General features: G+C 58.0%; 1 protein-coding gene across 10 annotated transcripts in view; it reads right to left on the reverse strand.

Annotated features, from left to right (window-relative positions):
* Window positions 1-2,635: 2,635 nt before the first annotated feature.
* OSBPL2 (oxysterol binding protein like 2) overlaps window positions 2,636-20,880 on the reverse strand; it is a 36,308-nt gene continuing 18,063 nt past the window's right edge. For 4 of the 10 annotated variants that reach the window (XM_064496932.1, XM_064496933.1, XM_031433504.2 and 1 more), the window contains 11 exons: window positions 20,442-20,586; window positions 18,279-18,354; window positions 15,079-15,213; window positions 14,360-14,457; window positions 12,034-12,216; window positions 10,390-10,497; window positions 9,667-9,756; window positions 7,839-7,953; window positions 6,161-6,289; window positions 4,684-4,807; window positions 3,308-4,405 (listed from right to left, as the gene is read on the reverse strand). In XM_064496932.1, coding sequence (XP_064353002.1) covers window positions 4,188-4,405; window positions 4,684-4,807; window positions 6,161-6,289; window positions 7,839-7,953; window positions 9,667-9,756; window positions 10,390-10,497; window positions 12,034-12,216; window positions 14,360-14,457; window positions 15,079-15,213; window positions 18,279-18,354; window positions 20,442-20,586 — 1,421 coding nt within the window. In that variant the 3' untranslated portion in view covers window positions 3,308-4,187. Of the gene's footprint in view, window positions 2,876-3,192; window positions 3,284-3,306; window positions 4,406-4,430; window positions 4,550-4,683; window positions 4,808-6,160; window positions 6,290-7,838; window positions 7,954-9,666; window positions 9,757-10,389; window positions 10,498-12,033; window positions 12,217-14,359; window positions 14,458-15,078; window positions 15,214-18,071; window positions 18,228-18,278; window positions 18,355-20,441; window positions 20,587-20,880 lie in introns of those variants that run through there. The other 6 variants (XM_064496940.1, XM_064496935.1, XM_064496936.1 and 3 more) reach the window with 6 other exon arrangements.

Genomic DNA, 20,880 nt, shown 5'->3' on the forward strand with positions numbered 1-20,880 from the left:
GGGAGCACTTTTCCCAGGAGCAGGAGTTCTGCGAGGAAGCTTCTTGCTGGGGTGATGGGAGGGCTGGCTGGCTCTCGGGGAGACTCCCGGCCTTTCTCTCCTCCTGCTCTGATTTCCTGACCTGTGTCCTGACAGGGACCCAGCAAGCAGGTGGCATGCCGCCTGCACTTGTGGTTAACGCCTCCCCAGCAGTGTAGCTCTGAACTCACTTGACAAGTGGCTGGTGGCCTCGGCCCGGGGCCAGCCCAGGGCTCCCCACAGCCACCAGTGCTGTGCTTGGTGCTTCTCTGAGTGCGGGGCCTGCTGGGCCCACCTTGTCTCCTCGCCCCAGACTGTGTGCCGGGCAGATCCTTTCAGATCACAGGCATCGTGAGCTTTGGGGACAGTCTGAAAGGGAGACGGTGGCCAGGAACACCTGCCTGGGGCCACTTCAGGCTTCCCTGGCTCTGTGGCAGCTGTGATAACACACGGTCACGTTCAGCCGCCACCCGGCAAGACCTGTGATCCTGCAGAGAAGCAGGGCCACCTCTCCTGTGCCCCTCAGAGCCCAGAGGTAACATGCAGGGTTCTGGCTTTTGTAGCGAAACGCGGTGAAGCGGTGAGGGCCAGGGCCTGCTTCTCTGCGACCTTCTCATGATGGGGCCATGCCCAAGCAAGGAGCCCACTGGTGCCGGTGATGCCCTGACCCTTGACCCCACCCGGAGAACAGTGCCCCTCCTGGGACAGACCTATGTGGCCCAGCAACCGAGCTGCGACCAGACGCCAGGCGGCCTGTTAAATCCAGCCAGCACCAGCATGCGCGTAACACTCACATTTCCATGAAATGTGCTCTGACGTGTCTGCCTCGCATGGCTGACCCCCGATGGTCCACGGTAAGTGTCCACTGAATCAGTGGGCATGTAACTGAATCCCCCCTTCAAAGGAGTAAAACCAAAACACAAAGTTCCTTGGGAAAAGTGTGCTCTGCTCCTCACCCCTAAGGATGTCCTGAGTTACAGGAGGGCTCTAACGAGCCCCCAGGCCCTTTGTCAAAGCCACAGTCACAATGGGGGCCAACAGCAAGGCCACCACTTCCCACACGGGCCAAACACGCCTGTTGCGGGTGGGCCTCCTTTAAAGAGCATCTTCCGTGGAGAAACTTTCTTAGAACCGTAATGGCCGAGCTTCTGTGTCCACAGCCGTCCCACCCTTTCTCCTTTGACTCTTGAACCAGCCATGCTCTGGAACCTGACCTCAGGGAGGACCCAGAGATGCAAGCCGGACGACAAATTCCTGGAGGTGACGAAAAACGGGATCCACGGAAGCTGCCAAGCTGCCCAAGTGCCGCTGTTGGAGACGTGTCCTGCGCTGCCCCCTCGGCACCCCTGGCTCACCCCTTCCTGCAGGAGGCCAGCTTGGCTGCATCTCCCCACTCAGAGGCTGGCAGCTCCCATCCTAGCGCCCAGGTGTCTCAACATCTCCTCTCTGCATAATGTCAAACCACGTGTCCTCGGGGGCCTCTGCCGGTCGCCAGCCACCTGCGCAGGTCCCATTGGGTACATGCTCCCAGATTTGACACCACACCACGCTCCTGGTCTCCAAAGGGACGGAATCAGCCTTCAGAACAAGGATTCACTTTTAAAAGTGTTTTAATTACAAATGTGGTTTTGAAGCTTGGACACACAATGACGACACCCTCTCGCTGAGAACCCACCGCTCCACACAACTGCGTGTGCACACGCGTGAGACTGTCTTCCATTCAAAGAGCTCTAGTGTGGACGGGGCTGGCTTGTCTGCAGACAGAGGTCGATCACTGGGCGCAGACCGTGCAGAGACGGACGGCACAGCCGGATGCAATCCACTCGGCCCTCCCCCGGCGCCCGGCCCAGGCCCGTGTGTTCCATATGTGCATGCTGGGGAGACGGGGCCACGCGGGCCGTGGGGACAGGTGGACGTGAGCGAGGACTCCTGCTTGTGGTGGGGCATGGCCTGCGGGGACAGGGACCCCGGTGACAAGAGGGGCAGCCATGGCCGGAGGCGGGCTCCCTTCAGGGTCGGGAGCCGGCTGGGGACCTTCGGTCAAGGACTCAGCGTTGCGGGCCACCCTAGGCTGTCGTGGTTAACGCTTCATTTTGGACGGTGTACGAGTGGTGATTAACACGTACCTCGCTCTTCAGCAAAATACTGTTCAAGTAGTTTTAACTTAAATATTTTAAAAGTAATCTTTACATTATTGAAGACTGGTAAAAAATACAGACTCTGACAACTTTTCATTTCTTTCAATCTGACGCTTTGAAAACCTTCACTTTGGGGTCACCACAATTTAGACAGCGACTCCCGGCCTTTGTGAAGCTGCGTGCAGGGTTAGGATCCATCTTTTCCTGTTACTGCTTCACATTCAAACGCTTTCAGAAGCCCTCTGTCGCTGCATGGCAAGGAGGAATGTGGACCCCTGCCTGCTACTTCCTTCAGTTATAACTTTTATAATTAAGAGGGTGCTGTAAGCTAAGCGAGCCCCAGCCAGCCTGTCACATGAAAGGGAGCTATAAGAATTTTCCTTTTCAAACCTTAATGGAAACATGATGATCCCAAGTGAAGCTTTATGAAGAGACTGCAACAGTAGTAAAATGTTTGGCAATCAATAGTTAATTAGAATTAAATCCTCAACCAGGGACAGTGCTATCTCCACGAACAGCCCTTGGAAAAGCTGGTTTCTGCCATGACCGAAGGTCAGAGCAGCCGCTCGACAGAGGCCAGCCTCTCGGTCTCGGGTCCGGGGGTCGGTCCAGCCCCTCAGTAGATGTCTGGGCAGCCTGAGAAATCCCGCTCAAAGTAGCCCCCTGTGTACAGCCAGTCGGGGGTCCCGGTGTAGGGGTTACTGCCTCGGTGAAACCACCTGCGACACAGAGGAGGTGGTCAGGAAGCCAGCGGACACAGGGACACACGGCTGTTGGTCTTTTCTTCAGCTTAGTGTGACCCCTCTAAGTAGGCAGCACCAGGGTGGGTGTGGGCCCCCCTCTGCCCCAGGTGGGGGGGTTATGTGGGCCCCCCTCTGCCCCAGGTGGGGGGGTGGTGTGGGCCCCCATCTGCCCCAGGTGGGTGGGTGGTGTGGGCCCCCATCTCTGCCCCAGGTGGGGGGTGTGGGCCCCCTCAAGCCCCCCGGGTGAGTAGGTGTCCATGCCCCTCCCCGCCCGTGGCCACTGGGTGCCTCACCGCGTCTGCCACTCGGCCTCCTCCCTGGCCCGCTCCCGCCGGGCCTCCCTCTGCTTCTCCTCCAGCCGCTCCTTCTCCTGACTCGCCAGGTCTAGGGCGCAAGCACAGGGTCAGGGTGAGGACTCAGGGGACAGGCATGTCGGGTGCACGTCGAGCAGGCCGGGGCTGAGACAGCACATGTGGGACCCCTCTCCGACCCCAGGTGAGAAGCCGCACTTAGGGGAGGAAACCACAGACGTAAATTCCATCACAGGAAACCAGGCCTGAGAGCAGGACGCGGCGAGGCCCAGACCTCGGCACGGCGGGCTGGACGGGTAGTGCGTTCCGGACACCAAGGGCAGGTGGGCGGCTCGGCGGCCCGTCGGCCCGTCGGCCCGTCTCCCCTCGGGGTGGCGCCTGTGGTGACCCCTGGGGCACAGCCCAGGGCCACCTCCCTCAGGGATGATGGGCCACCGGACCTTCGACCCTGGGGGGCACTGCTGTGCTGGTTCCCGAGGCACCACCGGCCTCACTGGAAGGAGCGGGGAGCCACCCATCAGCCTCCTCCACAAGCACTTCCTTTACTGGAGCCACCGGGACACACCCGGGACACGAGACAGACGTGGCGCATTGCCTGGCCGACGGCGAGCCACGTGCAGGAAGCGAGCACAGGGGCCCCAGGCCCGCCAGCGTCCTCGCAGAGAGGGGCCAGCGTGGGACCAGCATCTGTCACAGCCGCGGGGCTGACCGGATCAGGGGCTTCCCTGATGTGTGACCTTTTTATTTGAATGTGTGTTTATTCTAATGCTTTGAAAACTCTTTATTTTTGATCTAAAGGTTATCGTTAAAACTGAAACTTAAAACAAAACCTTCAATCCGTGTCTGTTTAGACAGAATCATTAACTCCCCCCTGGGGGCCGTAAGCCACAAACCAGTGTATTCCCCTTTCTTTCCCCTTCACTCCTCAGTTCAACCTGAGTCGTCATTTTCCTTTTTCCTTTCTTTTCTCAGGTAAGTTACGGTAGACAACACACTGATGCGCAGTTGCTAAAGGTCACGCTCCACTTGTAATGATCGCAAAGCGCTGGCTGCGCGCCCTGTGCTGCTCGATGCGCCCTTGTTGCTTCTTTTATACGTAACAGTCGGTGGCCCTGAATCCCCTGTTGCTCACATGCCGCATGGCTTTTAAATAACATGTCTGGTTTTTGAAATACCACCTTATTCTCTATCGAACCTACAAAGAAAATAGGAGACTTGGATCTTGTAGGTATTAATTTTCATTCCATGTTTCTAGTAATGCAATCTTATTTATAAGAGGACCGGTCTGGGCCAGGCTAGGCATTTTCTCGTTCGCCACAGGCATCTGGGCAGCACTGTCCTAGAAGGTTTAACGCTTGCTTGTTTAGTTGAACCAACTGCATCCCTCTTCCTGCATCTGCAGGTTCAGCCAGGCCTGGGCGCCCCGGCTCCCCAGCCCCGCCACGCACACGCCCGCCCCCGCCGGAGACGCACCCATGTTGCCGTTCTCCATCCCTCGGATGTCGGGGCGCAGGCGGCAGTCTGTGGGCGCCAGGATCTTCTCCATGCCTGTGTGCAGCTCGTTGAGGCTGACCGTGAAGCTGGTGAAGTTATACATCTGCAGGGACAGGCACAGGGGTGTCACCATCAACGGTGCCCTCTTCTGTGCACCACTCACAACTCGAAGCCACAGACACTCTGAACCCCTTCAAAGCAGTGAGCGTCACCGGGTCACTGGAGGTGCTCCTGTCAAGGTCGCCCAGGGCAGGACATGTGCTTGCCAGGTTGACCCTGGGGGCTCCCCTCCAACCCCTGGGGGGTCTCCCTTCTTAGGTTGCCCAGACCCTCACCCTGACTTGCAGTCTGCACGGCTGTCTCCTCAGTCTCCTGTGGTGTCTGAGAGAAACAAACTCAGCACCTCCGACAGCCGGGACCCTGGGACCCGCCTCCCCCCAGACTCCCCCTTCTGTTCTTGCCCACGGGTCCCCTCACTGCTCAAATGACCCCATGGTGCCCCACGGACAGTGGAGCTCCTGCTCGGGCCCCGGCTGCCCCCTCTACCCGACCAAGGCCCAATAGCCACACGGCCCGCCCTGTCCCCCCAGGTCCTTGCTCAACGTCTCCCCGTCCTGAGGAGGCCCACCTGCCACTCCATCAGCACTGACGCCAGCACCCCGGGCCCCACGCCGGCCTGCTCCCCAAGCACCTCCTAACGGCCCGGCCTCCCAGCGGGGCCAGGGGCTGGGTCCTCACCTGCCTCTTCTCTGCTCGTCCGGCCCCAGCGACTGGGCCCACTCACCCGACTCAGTAAATACTCCCCGAGCCGAGGGATGGAGCGTCATTTTTCAACATCAGCTTTTTCTCCCTATTATTTCACACTATCTTGTATTCTACTAAATTACAGCAGTGGCTGTGCTGGGGTAACGTATCTATCAGTGAATGCTTCATTTTGTTCCCTCTATTTTACACTCCGTGCTTTGCTTATAGGATGTGATATAATAAAAATTAAACGTACGTTGTATATGTATTATATATACAAACAACATACAAGTTACATACTAAAATAACATGTAATTCATTACGTTATTATATTCAATCATCGCATTATTTTTACATATTCTACATTATTGTATGTAATATAACAAATGTATTAGATGTAACCCAAATTATAAGCGCAATTTTCCAAAATAAATATCAAAATGTATTTAAGCACCTAAACAGACAAGTCAGAGAGATAACCTCAAAATCAATTTGGAAACTATTTCGGTCAGGTGCTGCCAGCGTAGACCCAGGGCACGCAGTGTGGCACGGGTACTGTGGTGTGTGCACGGGCCAAGTGTCACCGTGATGCGTCGGGCGGGGTCAGGACCTGGCTCTGCGAGGGCAGGGAGCCCCCAGGTGACAAGGGACTCTCTGCTCTGGGACGATGGCCCGAGGCAGCTGGCAGGCACGGGGGTGGGGGGGCACGCACCTGCGCGGAGTTGGGGGGCCGGGTGTTGACCCTCCAGAGCAGCTTGCTGCCTGGAATGACCTGCACGGTGTCCTGCGCCTCCGGCACGGCATCCACCACATCACCATCAGCCTTCTCGGGGACGTCGTCCTGAGAGACAGAGCACCCTGGTGTGGTGGCCAGAGCGCAGCTCTCCCGGGCTCCCCAGCACCAGCTCCCAGCCCCACGCAGGGTGAGCACAGAGGACTGCTCGCCCTCTCCTTGGGGGCATGGTCTCTGGAGTCTGACCGCCGCTGGGTGGGGGGACACCGTCTCAGATAGCTCAGGGTAAATCTCCTGAGTGGTCACGTCTGGGCCGAGGGCCTCCCCACAGGCCGTGGTTCTGCTCTCAGCCGAGAAGGGAGTCATACTGGCTGATTTCACGGTATCTTAGCCTTTCTAGCCCGAACCTCAACTGGAGAGCGCATCTTAATGAAAAGATACAACTGGGGGAGGGTATAGCTCAAGTGGTAGAGCGCATGCTTAGCATGCATGAGGTCCTGGGTTCAATCCCCAGCACCTCCTCTAAGAATAAATAAATAAATAAATAAATAAATAAATAAATAAATAAATAAATAAATAAATAAATAAAATTACCTCCCCACCCAAAACAAAGCTTAAAAATTAATGTAAGTTACAACTGCACTCATTTGTCAAAATCAGTGGGACCTGGAGAAGGAAGAGCGAGGTCATTCAAGCAGCCGTTAGGGGAGCACACTGAGACGATGGCAGACTCGGCCAGGGACGCCCCCCCACCCGGTGCAGGGCCTGGCACCACCGCCCGTGGGGGTGCGGTTTGATGCCAGAAGCTGAGGAAAGACACAGCTCAACGAGAGGTGTCCACAGAACCTCCATCTCATTCTGAGGTTGCCCAAAGGAGCAAGAAAGCTAAGCCTATGCTTAGGAGACATCACTAAGCAGATTCAATGTTCTACTGCAGAGTTTTAAATGGAACTTTTTTTTAATTTAAAAGAGCATTATTTTAAAAGATGTCTAACAGCACACACGAAATAACACGATATTAAAACACACTGACAGTCCTAGCAGAGGTTGAATATTTTGTTAGATAAATATTGAACACCTTGGGTTTGGTACATTCTAATTTATTATCTAGAAAAAAATGACACCTCTTTTGAACTATGACTCCCAATTTTAGGCTCAAGAAGAACCAGTCTTAAGGTAATCAGTATTTCAAAATACGCTCGCCGAAACTTTCCGGCTGCTGGATATGTGACCTGGTCTTCAGAAGTGAAAACGCAGAGATGACATTCACGTGACATTTAATAGGTCAAAGCTAACAGGGTGCGGGGAGACAGGAGATTTATCAATAAGTGCCCAGGAAAAAACAGCCCAGAGGGACAGATGCTCAGAAGGATGGGCCCCGGGGAGGCCGGGCCGGGGTTCCAAGGGCAGCCTCACACGGCCAGGATGCAGGCAAACTCCCCGCCCGCCGAGACTCAGGCAGACGGGCAGCTCACTCTTAGATGGGGCTCTGCGCATCGCTCCTTCCCAGCCAGGCCGCGAAGGCCCTGCACCCCAAGTGAGGGGCAGGCATGGCCACTCCCCAGAGCTGGCCTCCAGCAGGGCCGGCCCGGGCCATCGGATGGGCCCCCCCACCCCACCGGGGACGCCCGCGCCGGCAGCCCCTTACCGGCCTCACCTTTCTCAGGGAGTCGCCTCTCCTCTCCTGCTTCCTGAAGGACTCGTAGGCACCAGGGTCCACGCCCCACAAACACTCCGTCCACTTGCCATAGATCATAAAGAGCTTCTTCCTGCTGTGGTCAAAGGGGGGAGTTTTAAAACCAAGTTCACAGCAGTTATAAACTCTTCATCTAAGCAAGCAGCACCTTAATTTTGACCATGGACGAAGTCCCCGTTCTGGCATGTCTTCTTATGAACTTCAGGGAGATCTCTGGACACAAAAGCAAAGGTGGAACGCTGCATTCTAGCATCTCTTTTCATGCCGTTTGAGACTGACTATTCGTGCTCATACCAAAGCAGAAACGCAAAAATGAAGGTACAAAATCCAGAAGGGAGGAAGACAGGCTGCGGGGACAGGGCGGGGGCAGGTGTGGAACAGCCGACGCACCTGATTACTGCCTCAAAGACACGTCACAGTTCCACGTGCCATGCGTCCTGCAGCCCTTTTCTATAAATGCCATGCACAGCCCTTCTGCTCAGCTGACACTGTCTTATCTTCATGACCACAGGCGGACGCCCCTGTCGGCACCCGCCTGCACTTTTCATTTAGCAATAACCTCCAGAGATCTTTCTAGATCAGCCACCAGGAGCTCTCGGCCTGGTTCCAAAGAAACAATGCCAACCGTATTGGGCCCTTGTTTTTCTTTTTTGCCTCTGCCTGGAGGGGAGAGCACACAGTGGCCACTCTGTCCCTGGAAATTCTGCTCCGCCAGCCACAGGACATGCCAGGAGGGCACCTGTGTCCAGGAGGCTCGGCCTGGAGAGCTGGCAGGTGGGGAGTCGTGGCCAGCTTCCCGCAGCAGCCAGCTTGGAGGACTTTAAGAAAGAGCTCACTTCAATTTGGGGTGGAAAACCAGAAACTCAGATCCGGGTCAGCACGGCTCGCTGAGGGCTGGGGGGCGTGGCCCTGATGCCGTGTCCGCGGACGCGCTGACCAGCCTCTCCCTGGGCGGATTCCGCAGGGAGAGGCCACTCACAGAGCTGTCCACGCTGGTTCCACCAACAGGACCGCTGTCCCGTGAGGTCCGCACACCGAGCCCTGACGCAGTTCAAGGGGTACGGTGGTCTGCCCTTGAGTCTAGAGGCATGTTAAGGCCGTCTGAACAAATGAATGTCTGGCACCCACAGGGTGGGAGGGGCAAGAGCGCCCACTGCTTTAGCCTGGAGACTTGTTTCTGCTGGAGAATGTACAGACGTTAGGGGCTGGGAGGAGTCTGATGGCCATTATATGGCCCAAACTACTTGCTGAAAAAAGAGAGAAATTTGAGACCTAACACGTGAGGCAACTAACTGAGGGAAACCCAGAAAATTTGTTAAAATAGTACTGGCCGTTCCTCTGCTCCCCAAACCGCTGGAAGACTCCAGCTCACAGACGGACGGGCAGCCACACGAGCACAGTGCTCGTCAGCGGGGCTTTGCGTCTCGCCCGACAGCAGACGAGCGAGGCCAGCAGGAGGAGGACACGAAGAGTCGGACTCTAAAACCTCGCTCCGCCTGTGCGGCCGCGGGACCGGCAGCAGGGAGACGTCTGATCTCTCACGTCCAGTTCATCACAGCCAAACAGGCCCAGATCTCTCACCCTCAAGAGCGGGGAGCCGGCTCCATCACGCACCGAGAAATCACACCTAGCTTAGCCCTGTCTCCTTTGTGCTCAGCGAAGAAATGCTGTTTCCTGAACAAGAGTCGTAACTTTTCTACCACGGACAGACGTCCCCCTCACAACGCCATCTTTCGCGGAGAATGCGTGCGGCACTGCACCCCGTGATCCAACCCACGTGCGGACCTACTTTTTGTCTTGAATGTAGCCTTCTACTTTGTGAAGTTCCTTTCCAAACAGTCCACACGGTTTAAAGTGAAGCACACACTTGTCTCCAGTTCTGCGGGAAAAACAAACACAGGCTTCTATTGTGGCCATGACACGTCCAGAAAAGGCAAAGAGAGAGAGAGTGTGCGCAGGCGGGTGCTGCCCAGTACAGGGGCAGCGTGGGGAGTGACCGCAGACAGGCACGGGGACCTTCCCGGGTGATGGCAATGTCCTAGCACGGCCTTGTGGTGACGGCTGCACAATTCAGAACGTTTCCTAAGAATCATCTGAATGTCCACTTTAAGTGGGTGGATTGTATGATACGTAAATTATATCTCAACGAAGCTGTTAAAGAACAAAGCCAGACAGCCAGACAGCCAGACAGCCAGGAGCTTCCAGGAGTACAAGGCAAGGCAGGCTGGACAGTGGGCAAGCCTTCTCACTGGCGATCACATGGATCTGCAGTGCAGGTTACAACATCAAAGCAGATGAACGGCTGTGACTGCGAGCAGAGCGAGCACCCACGTGGCGCGCTGCTGGCAGCTCCTGCCGATGCCGATCAGGATCAGCTCCAGCCGCCACCCGCGTGGGGTCTCCCGCCTGAAGCTGAGGGCCACGAGCGATGGTGGGGGGACCCCGAGGAGCCGGAGAACACGGCCTGGGGCGCGGCAGGCACCGCGGGGCGCCCCGCGGCCGTGGCCGCTACCTGTGGTTCACGATCTCCACCGTCCCGTACTGCTCTATCCAGAGCTTCCCGATGATCACGTTGTGCACACAGCAGGTGGGGTTGGTCCAGGTGTAGGCTTCATTATGTCTGAAATGAGCCCAGGAACAGGCGCGTCAGAGGCCAGCAAAGCAAAGACACTGTGTGACCTCAAAAGCAAAGTACCAGACGGAATTAAGCCGTAATTGACTTAAAACCTGGCGAAGGGCAGAACGCCGCTTTGAACTCCCTCCAGCAGCAGCTAATGGTTCACATTTGTTTGAAACGTCCTTCTTTCCTTTGAGCATCAACAAAGCTTTCTACTTCAATGTCGAGACACGTTAATAAGCAATAAAAGGCAGACGAAGACAAGAGGCTTCCTGTGAAGTTGCCAACAGAACAGCCCCTCAGCCCCGTCCTGCGGGAGCAGCGTGGCCCTGGGCACCTGGCCCTGGTGGCCCGGGGCGCCGCGTGGGGGGGGGGATGGGGGGGAGTGGGGGCTGGGCGTGCACACACCTCTCCACCAGCCTGTGTCCTCCCCAGACGCCTCCCCAGGAGAAAAGAAACCCCACAAACGTGAGGGGAGCAGACCACCAGGCCCGGGGCTGCGTCAGAGCCATAACCAAGGGCGGAAGCCGCGCAGCACACTGGCATCTCGTGGCGAATATTTGGATTTCCTTGAATTTCCCAGCGGAACCCAGAAGGTCTGCAACCTTCCAGCTCCCCACGCCTCCCCTGAGAAAGCCTAGACCACGCGGGACAAGCACATCTCCCTGAAGGGGCTGCCCTCCCCGCCGAGGGACCTCTTCTGCCCCGAGGTGCACGGGGCAGGGGGGCAGTACTGGGGAGATAGGGCTCCTCAGCCAGGGGGGCCCCGGGAAGCAAAACCACACCAGGAGCTTCCTTACAGGCTCACCCCTCGGGGAGCTGCTGCGCACCTGGCCTGGACTGAGTCTGCGACGGGCCTGCCACACCACGCGGCTGCGAGACTCGAGACTCGGGTTTTGCCGAGGCTCTGAGCGACATGGGATGGGGAGCGCTGAGGTGGGACTGAAGATGCACGGGCAGCGCGGACATGGTCCCTGCTGCTCCCCCTCCCGGAGTTTGAGCCCCATGTCACCCCTCCCTACACTCGACCAGGGCTGGTCTGCGAGCTGACAGACGTGTGGGGGGCAGTTAAGGTGACGGCCGCTCCTGAGACTAGGTCAGGTCCTGGTGCCACTCCCCACCGTGGTCCTGGCCCTGGGGGTGGCAGCCCTGCGTCTGAACAGCCCTATGAAGAGGCGGGCAGCCAGGACCTGAGGGCTCCGGCTGGTGGACACAAAGCAAGCTGGGAAGCAGACGTTCCGTCTGGCCCGCGGCCTGACCGCACCCCCATGGGACCCTGACAGACACCCCGCCCCGCCCCAAGGAGCTGCATGCGCCCAGACCGCCGGGGCAGGGGAGAGGATGGGTGGGTGCAATCAGCACGGACTTTATAAGGAGAGCTCTCCGAGGATCAGCCCGGCCCCGGCAGAGTCTCCAGCCCAGAGCTCTCCTTGGAAGACGTCTCAGCCATGGGAAAGGCTGCCCGCCCCAAGAACACGCACGAGCCCTCAGCCAGAGGGCGTCCCCGTCCTCAGTGGAGGTGGATCTCCTCCCGCTTACCTGAGAAGCTCCAGCGTGATGGTGCCCCGCGGCTCGGCCTCCACGCTCTTGCCCCAGAACTTCAGCTTCGGGTAGATGGAGCCGTGGAACAGGAAGTCCCGGTGCAGGCCCTCCGAGTAAAACGCGCTGATGGGGGGGTGGTGGCTGACCTGCTCGGATATAAATCTGAACCCCAAATCTTCCCTGGGTACAAAAACAGGAAAAGAAGGAGAGGGGCAGGAGGGACAGTGACAGAGCCTCATCAGTGCCAGGAAAACCCAGTGAGGTCAGCCCAGCACCCCCCGCCCCCCAGTGCAGCCACAGCTCGACCCACAGGAGCCCCCACCCCCGAGTCTGGGAGGGGCCTGGGATGATGGGGCCACGCCGGGCTGCCACACGTGGCAGATACCCGACACTGCCCTCGACATCACAGGTGGCCTAAGGCTGACCACGCACACACGTGCGCGCGCGCGAACACACACTGTGCCTCCAGGGCCAGCGTGAGCCCCACACAGAGAATGACGGTGCGGAGAGGCCTTCCCCCTGGCCCTCTGCTCAGCCCCCACACAGGTGAACAAGCAGCTCTTAGAACCAGTGACTCAGAGGCCTGAGAGCAAACTGTCATCCTAGCCTCGAGGGACACCCACTGCCCAATAAACTCAGAGAAGGACCTCACAGCCTTCCCGAGGGGGCTCCTCTCCAGCCTTCTTCCAAGGCTCCTGGATTTTTTGTGATGAGATGTCTTATGCCCCAAGATATTTCTGGCCAGGAAATAGGATTTTTAGTGCAGTCTCTTTTTCAATAAAAATGTCATTTTTTAATTGTTCCAGAACTGTGAATACACCTACAGTTGTAGTCTTTAAAAATTATAAAAGCTAAACCACATAATTACTAGCTTAACTGGAATTAGACTTTCCAATCATTACAGAGGAAAGAAAGTTGAAAAAATTAGATTTTAAAAGGTTGCCTACCAAAGTATGTAATTTACAAAATGAATACTTGTCTAAGAAAAGAAAGTGTTATTTTTAGCTCCCCAAGAGCAATCGTAAGGAGGAAAAGACACTGGTGAGCGACTGGGTTTAGTCGTGTCGCTCCCCAGACGGGGGGATGGCTCCGTCTCGCACGCATCACGCACGGAGACGCCGGTGGGAGCGGGACCTGCCGGAGTCTAGAGACGTGACTGTCTCCTGTCAGTCTGTGGAACTGCGTTCAGCCCGCGTCAAGCCCGGAAAGAGACAAGCAAGCAGGGGTCACGCTGGACTCGGCGTCTGGGGTCATTCACGGTTTTTTTTAACACATCTGCTCACTTTCCGGTGTCCAGAACTTCTTTCGTATTATGCTTTGATTTCTCTTTTCACATACTGCAATGATGCTGCTGATAAACCAAAACGCTAACAATCTTCCAGCAGCTGGATGAGAAGACTTTCCGACATGGGCACAGAAGCACACTGAGCGGAGGGAGGAGACCGTTGCTCAGCCCAAGCGTTCCGGGCAGGAGGGACACTCTGCACAAGGTCAAGACCAACAGGTCCCCTTGAGAGCGACACTCTAGGCCAGTCTCCCCTCGCCTGCAAACTGAAGACACAGGACTGTCCCTCCTGCCGTGACGTGCCGGGACCCCAGGTCCCTGCTGAGTCCCTCCGTCACCTACCAAGGAGCCCCACGCAGCACCCGCCGTGCTTCCTCCCAGCTCAGCCTGCCCTGGGTCTGTGGAGGAGGGGCCGGCAGCCGAGCAGGCCAGAACAGAGGAGAACTTGCATCGGTGACATTTGAGTCGTTTTCCCAACTTGGTAAGCGACGTGTACGCAGGTGTGCGGGCCACCCTCGTTACTGAAGATGCCAGTTTTAGACTCTTTGCACACCTAAAGCGTGCCCGTTTTAACCAGACCAGCATCCCCAAATCCCACAATCACCACCAATGGAAAAACCCTTAATAATACACGTGCAATAAAGAACCCAAAACCACAGCCGGAAGTTTCAGAGAAACTACATTTCTCTGAATCCCAGGTGCGTCAGTCACACAATACCCCGTTCTTTGCTTTCTGAGAGAAAGAAAAGACGCTGCGAGTTGCACCACGCGGAAGCACTCGGGCGTGGAGACACAGCCGCCCCACGCTCCGCTCCGCTCCCCGTTCCTGCATCGAATGCGTTCTTCTGCTCCTACGTGTTTCTTTCTTGGGTCCTGTTATGTCATTAACACGACCCCCTCATGTGTGAAGCACCTCCCGCCCCCAGTGTCTCCAGCCCCTCAATTAGAAGGGCCTGTTCTCAGCACGGAGACATCAATGCTCATCTGTCACGGAGGGTCCCACACGCCAGACCCTCCGGAAGGGCCCGGTGCCCTTACCTGACCAACTCGTACGTCTCTCCCAAGAGTGGATTGAACGGCTTGCCGGTCCTCTCCCACTGGGAAGCCACAGCCGACACGGCAAAGGCAGCCACAGACTGGAAACAAGCACAGGGCGGTGAGGGGCAGCTGCCGGGACACGGGGGCCCGGGGCTGCTGAGGGCGCCCCAGGCACCTCCTCCATGGGGACTTCTCAGTCTCCCACTTGTGACACATTTGAAACCACAGCACTTCCGAGGAAATGGTGTTTATCACCCACCACTTCCTCAAAGCCACAGACAGCAAGCCATTGCCTCTCACCCCCCCAGCCCGGGCCTCCCTTCCTCGCAGGCCCTGCCTGTCACACATGCACACACCTACAGACACGCGTGCATGCACACGCACACACGCGCACGGGGTGGTGGTGCTGAAAGGACCCAGAGGGGCCGAGTGCCAGCCCCGCCACCCCTGCAGCTCCCTGGGCCCGGCCCATGGGTGGCTGCGACGCCCGATGCCACACCCTGGAGAACATGCCCGAACACACGCCCAGCCGCTGGGCAGGACAGCTCGGCGCGTCGTGGGAGCTGTGCCGGCCCTCCTCCCAGCGTCCCCCTGCTGTGTGCCCGGGTCCCTGGCACAATGAGGCCACTTGAATGGCAGGTGCCATGTCCCCTCAAGGCTACAGTCTGCACCCAACCGGGCACGGTCCCTGGCGCCCCCGCAAGGAGCCCACCGCCCACCTGCATCCTTTCCAGGGGCTGGGCCTGGCAGGAGGCTTTGTGAATGAGGTACACGTGCTCCATGTACTCCGTGATCCGCTGCAGGAAACTCAGGGGCTCGTTGAAGGCGATCGGCATTGTGATCTTGGACAGCTCCTGGAAAGAGTGGGGGACTGGTGATCGGCAGGCTCTCCCCAGACACCAGGCCCCACACCCGCCTCTCCCTGAGCATCACTTCAGGGGCCACAGCCACCTGCCCTGGACAAGATCTTAAGGGTGCTGTGGGTGAACCCTGGCCTGGGAGGGACAGCTGCCTCCCACATGCTGGTGCCCAGTACCCTCCACATCTCCTCCGGCATGGCCCATGCCCATGCGTGGCATGGGACCACAGGAGCTCCAGGACGGACCGCCCCACCCCAACGTGCTCTCTCCACACAACCTCCAGTTCTGTGGTCCTAAAGCATCGTTTGAAGCCATCACCCCCGGGTGACCTGGAAACCCCCAGCCCGGCAGGGGAGACCCCCAAGGTGGCCCTGCTCTCAGGCACCTTGAGGGCACAGGAAGCAGACAGCCCTGGCCTTCACGTGGCCACAGTGAGAGGGGAAGCAGGGAGGGTGTGGGGCACCATGGGAGCCGGTGTCCAGGAAGGCATCGCTCAGGAACTTTGAGAAACAGAGGTCCCTCCAGGAAGAGGACAGCTTCTCAAGGAAGGGCAGGGCAGGGGCAGAGCAGGGGCAGGGGGAGAGCTGGTCAGAAGGGAGGGAAGGGGAAGGGGGGAAAAGCAACACGGCAGCTGTGAAGCCAGGGCACATGCTGGCCCTGCTCACATCAGGAGAAGGGAAATAAATGAATGTGGAGTCTCCATTCACACTCCCTCAAGTGTCAAATCCCTAAACCCTCGACCCTGCCCGTTGGCAAGGCTGTGTGGAACCAGGACCCCACACCTGCTGCTGGGAATGCAAAATAGTGCAGCCTACAGGGCAGGGCAGGGGACTCTGGCCACACCAGCAAGCCTGCACACCCCTCATCCCCTGGTCCAGCCGTCCCACGTGCAGGAGCCTACCCCGCCATTCCTCCAGCAAACACACATCGGAAGGCCAGAAAGGACCCAGTCGTCCAACCACAGGGCCCTGACACAGCCCAGCGGGGCCGGCATAGCACGGTGACCCGAGGACCATGGCTGGGAAATGGGCAGAGAGAAGCCCCTCGTCCATCTACAGAACCAAGGGGACCACTCCGCCAACTTTCTCAGCCGCAGAGAGAGCGACCAGACATTTAGCAGCCACCTCTCCGTTAGGAGGGAAGGGAGGCTGCAGGGAGGGCAGGGGGCAGGAAGTAAATTCCTGGAATACTCCTTGTTTGAGAGACTTGACTTTGGACTTACACTTTTAAAACAAAATTAAATTTAGAAAAGCAATCTCCAAACACCACAAATAAGATGAGACAAACGAACCCGAACCACCTGCCTGGGGCCCGATCACCCAGAGAAGAACCGCTCTGGAGGGCCAAGGGCAGAGCCCGGGGTGCCACCCTAAGGACAAGGGCGACAAAAGCCACAGCCGTGCTCTGCGTCCTGACACACGGTCGCTGGCGCTGCCCCGGCTCCCAGAACCCTCACGTCGGGGGCACAGCACTGAGTCTTAGCTTTGCGCGGTTCTGAACCCACCGGCGCCAGTGTTGTTAGAAACTGGGATTGTCGGTGCGGAAGAAGAGGGAAGAGGTGAGATAAGTCCTGGAGTCCCAAACTTGAAGCATCGTTGAAACAAATTAAAACAGTTCCTAACTCAGTCCCCTGAAAAGACTAGAAACAAGACCGACCCAGCAGCCCCCCAGGCCCAGCCGGGGTCCTGAGCTCTCTCCCTGGGCAAGAAAGGCACCAGACGAGCCAGAGGCATCTTCTGTAAAGGACCATGGGCGGACTGAGGAGGCTCTCACAGCGAGAGACTGAACCACTTGTGGACTGGAGCGCATCCCAGAGGTTTCACTCCACGAGTTGGTTGGGTACACCAGCAATGCTGGGCGATGCCAGGAAACCAAACATGTCATCCAAACACTTTGACAAAGAGGAGGGCTCACTCAAGGATCCCAGCTTTCTTACGCAAACCACACTCACGGCAGAGGAAGGGAACCTTCTCATCATTGCAATATTCCAGGCACTACACGAAGACGGACAGGGTTCATGTAGCCCCAGGTTGCAGCTTACAGTCAATTAAGGGCTCTAGGCCCTGAGTATCCACGGCTCTTAAATTCAGAAGAAGAGCGACAGGAGGGTCTCGTGATGGAAGGACCCAAACAGGTCCACACACAGACCACAACACACACGAGATTCTCTCTGAGACAACTGGTAACCCCCACACAGAGTGGATATCTGATGATATCAAAGAATTATGTTACTTTTTAGAGTAGAGTAATAGTAACATGGTTGTGTTTTTTAAAAATCCTTATCCTTCAGCGATAGGTAAGAAATATTCACAAATGGAAAGGTGTCTGGAATTTGCTTTGAAATATCAGGGGCGGGCAGTGGCGGAGGCACAGGTGTGCTCAGCACAGACGGACAGCGGCGGGGGCTGGTGAGGCGGGGCGCGGGGGGTCGTTATACGACCTGGCTACTTCTCTATGCCTTGGAAATCGCCCATTTTCTCCAGTCTACGGCTGTTTCCGTGAGTTGATGAGTGGTGGGAAGAGAGCTGGGTCACCTCTCTGGAGGTGGTCCACAGAACTGGGCACCTCACGGGGTGCAGTGTGAGCGGCAAGAGGAGGGCCTCCAGCCCCAAGCATGTATCCAGCTTTACTCTGAATCCAGCTGTGGGCAGCTCCTCAGGGATGCAACGTAACGACGTCACTGCTGAAAAGACGCTCTCAGACAGTCAGCAAAGACCGTGAAAGGAAAGGTCTGCGGCTTCCGGACACTAAGGACCCAACTATGTTTCCTGTTACAAAGTCTGGGCATCTGCACCCCGCCTGCAGCCCAGGGACACAGAGCCTCCGCCCTAAGGGCCTGCCCAGTGGCTCACCTCCGTGTGCGGCCAGGAGCCCACCAAAACCCCCCGAAGCCGGCTGACCACAGCCACATCACAGGACACGAGCTCAGCGGGAACCCTTGTGATGCTCCTTGTGCCAAGAAGCTAACCCACAGGACGGGTCTCCTCCTGCACAGGAACAATTCAGCTTAAGAAACAAGTTTAAGTCTCACGCTTCAAAGCGCGTCCCTCCGAACTTACCAAGCCAATGCATTTTTTCAATATACTCCACACGCTGAAATCACTTCTGGTGAACATCGGGGCAGGCAGTGCCGTCCTGTGGAGGAGTAACCAGAGTAACACGTTTACTCATCCAGCGTGAGGTTCACTTGTGATGGCTGGTTTTGCTCAATGACTACTTTTTCCTTTAATTTTTATATCTAAGCATTAGCGCTTCTCTGCACTGGCGTGCCCAGGAAGAGAAGAGACAGACTGCTGCTGAAGCCTCAAAGAGGGTTTCTGCACTGATGTTCTGGAGGGCCTTCTGGGAAATGATCCCGACCACACAGACCCCTTTCCTCCGGTGACCCCGTGGCAGCAGCAGGACCATGGACAGAGGCGGGGCCACGAGGACACCAAGAGGGAATCACATCAAGAAGACCTCGGAAACTGGCTCTCAAACCCCTTTGAGACACACGCTTGTTTTCCCTGAGGTGTGCTCCTCCTTAGGGCTCTTTCCACGATACCAGGGAAGCCCCGGCACCAGGAGGCCCTGCTCACAGTCACTGGGATCAGGGGCCCACGTAGGAGGGAGGCAGCGAGGATGCCTGGGGGATGCGGCCGGGCCCATGCACACTGAGGACGGAGGCTGCAGGCACCAGAGACGCCACAGCTACCCTGCGTGGCCCAGCCTGGCACCGGCTGCATCCCCTCAGGTGGCGCCTGCAGCTGCAGCAGAGGGCCCGGCTCTGACACTGGTCTTCAGGGTCACTCGATGGCAGCCCAAGTCCCCCCGGGGGTCACACTGGGGCAGCCATCTGTTTTGGGGGCAGGTGGGAGAGGAAGACAAGCCAGCTGGAGATGAAATGGGAAAGAAAACCAACATTCACTGGGCAGGATGTGCCAGGCTGCCAGCCACCAGCACGCGGCTCCACTGGGCCAGCTCTCACGGGGCACCCCAAGTGGCCACAGCGGGGCAGACCTCACAGCGCGAGGGGGCCATGAGGAGTGGGCGTGGCTCCATGGAGGGGAAAGGGCCCTAAGGATGATCTGTGAGCAGACCGGGGTGGGCAGGAGCTAAAGAGACGGAGAAGGAGGAGGGGACCTGGGCAAAGGGTGCAGAGCAGAAGGTGGGACCAGAGCCCATGGGGAGGGGCCGCCCCTCGTCCCAGGAGAACCTTACAGTTCACTGTCCAAACCCAGACTTCTGAGAGGAGGCAGAGCTGTGCAGCCCTGAGTTTTGAGCAAGGGGCAAAGGCGGCATGATCAGATCCGTCCTGAGACGGTGACTCTGCCCACAGCACGAAGGCCAGAGGACAGTGGCAGGGAGCAGTCAGGTACAAGAGGCACAGGAGGAACGGTGGTGGCACGGACGGGGCTGGGACAGAGTCACCGAGCACTAAAGGCAGCAGGATGCGTCTGAAGAGGCCGGCATGTCAAGTCAGGATGGGGAGGGGGGGCGGCACCAGGTCTGGCTCATGAGCCCGATTCCTGGGGCGCGGGCAGGATGACGGCGGAGGCCCGGGCCACGTGAGCAGGCAGGAGGTGCAGCAACAACTCCGAGCATGAGGGAGCACCTGAGGCCCCAGGCGGAGACAGCAAGCGGGCCCTGGATCTCGGTGCAGGGCAGGGGTCTGGGGGGACGCTGGCCTCCCTGGAGCCGAAACGCAAACAGCCTGGGTGGACGGAGGCTCTGCCCGACTGACGGCCTGTCCTGCCTGAGTCCTCCCTTCTGCTGGCAAAGGCCAAGGGCCCTGCTGTGAGGCCTGTGGCATGAAAATGGCATCTGGTGGGAAGAGAACGGAACGTGGTCTCACTGCACTAAACGGCCCTCCGACCCCCACAGGGTGCGAGGCCACACGTGGGAAGAGAACACAGGCAGGTGTGCACGCAGCCAGCAGGAGGGTCTGGGAGCAGGTGACCGCGGGCTGCATGCCAGGCCCCGTGCGGATGCGGGGCATCCAAGCGTTCAGTGCCCAGGGCTCCACCAGCATCTACGGGGGTCGTAGGTGAGGAAGTGCCGTCACCGGTCTCCAGGGGCCACACGGGGGCCGCGGGTCCCAGAATCTCTGGCTGAACTGGGCCCTGATCTGTGCAGGGGCCGCCCAGTGACGGGTGGGCGGCTCTTTGACTCCAGGCCCATGAGGGCAGCGTGGACGCCACAGCACATCTGGGGCGAGTGCAGACGCTCGCGGGATGACGTACCTGTGCTTCCGAACCCCATTCTCCTGAGGAGGCCTCTCCCCGGCCTTCCCGAGCCTGTTGCTTTTGCTGGTGTCCACGTGAACCACTCCACTGGCTCTCGGATTCGCCTCTGAAAATTCCCCAGAAGAGTTATCAGAATCAAAGCCTGCGCGAGACAAGCAGAGTGGTGACTCCTGCAGGACTTGAACGTGTAAAGCCTGCTTCTAAGAACCCCGACCACACCCGCCAACCCCTCAGGCGCCACACTGTCTTTACTGACGCGCTCAGAGTCATCAACTCCGCTTCCCAGGAGCTGAAGGCGGAGGCCGAGACGGCAGGACCCCTTGAAGGAGCTTCCCAAGTGGGGCACCCAGTCTGCACGGCCACCAAGTGCTCCAGGTGCCTCACCTGCCAGGGCAGGCGGCCCGCAGCTCAGCCCCCGGGCAGGAGAGCACAGCTT

The sequence above is a fragment of the Camelus dromedarius genome, chromosome 18 (assembly GCF_036321535.1).
Source record: "Camelus dromedarius isolate mCamDro1 chromosome 18, mCamDro1.pat, whole genome shotgun sequence".
Lineage (NCBI taxonomy): Eukaryota > Metazoa > Chordata > Mammalia > Artiodactyla > Camelidae > Camelus > Camelus dromedarius.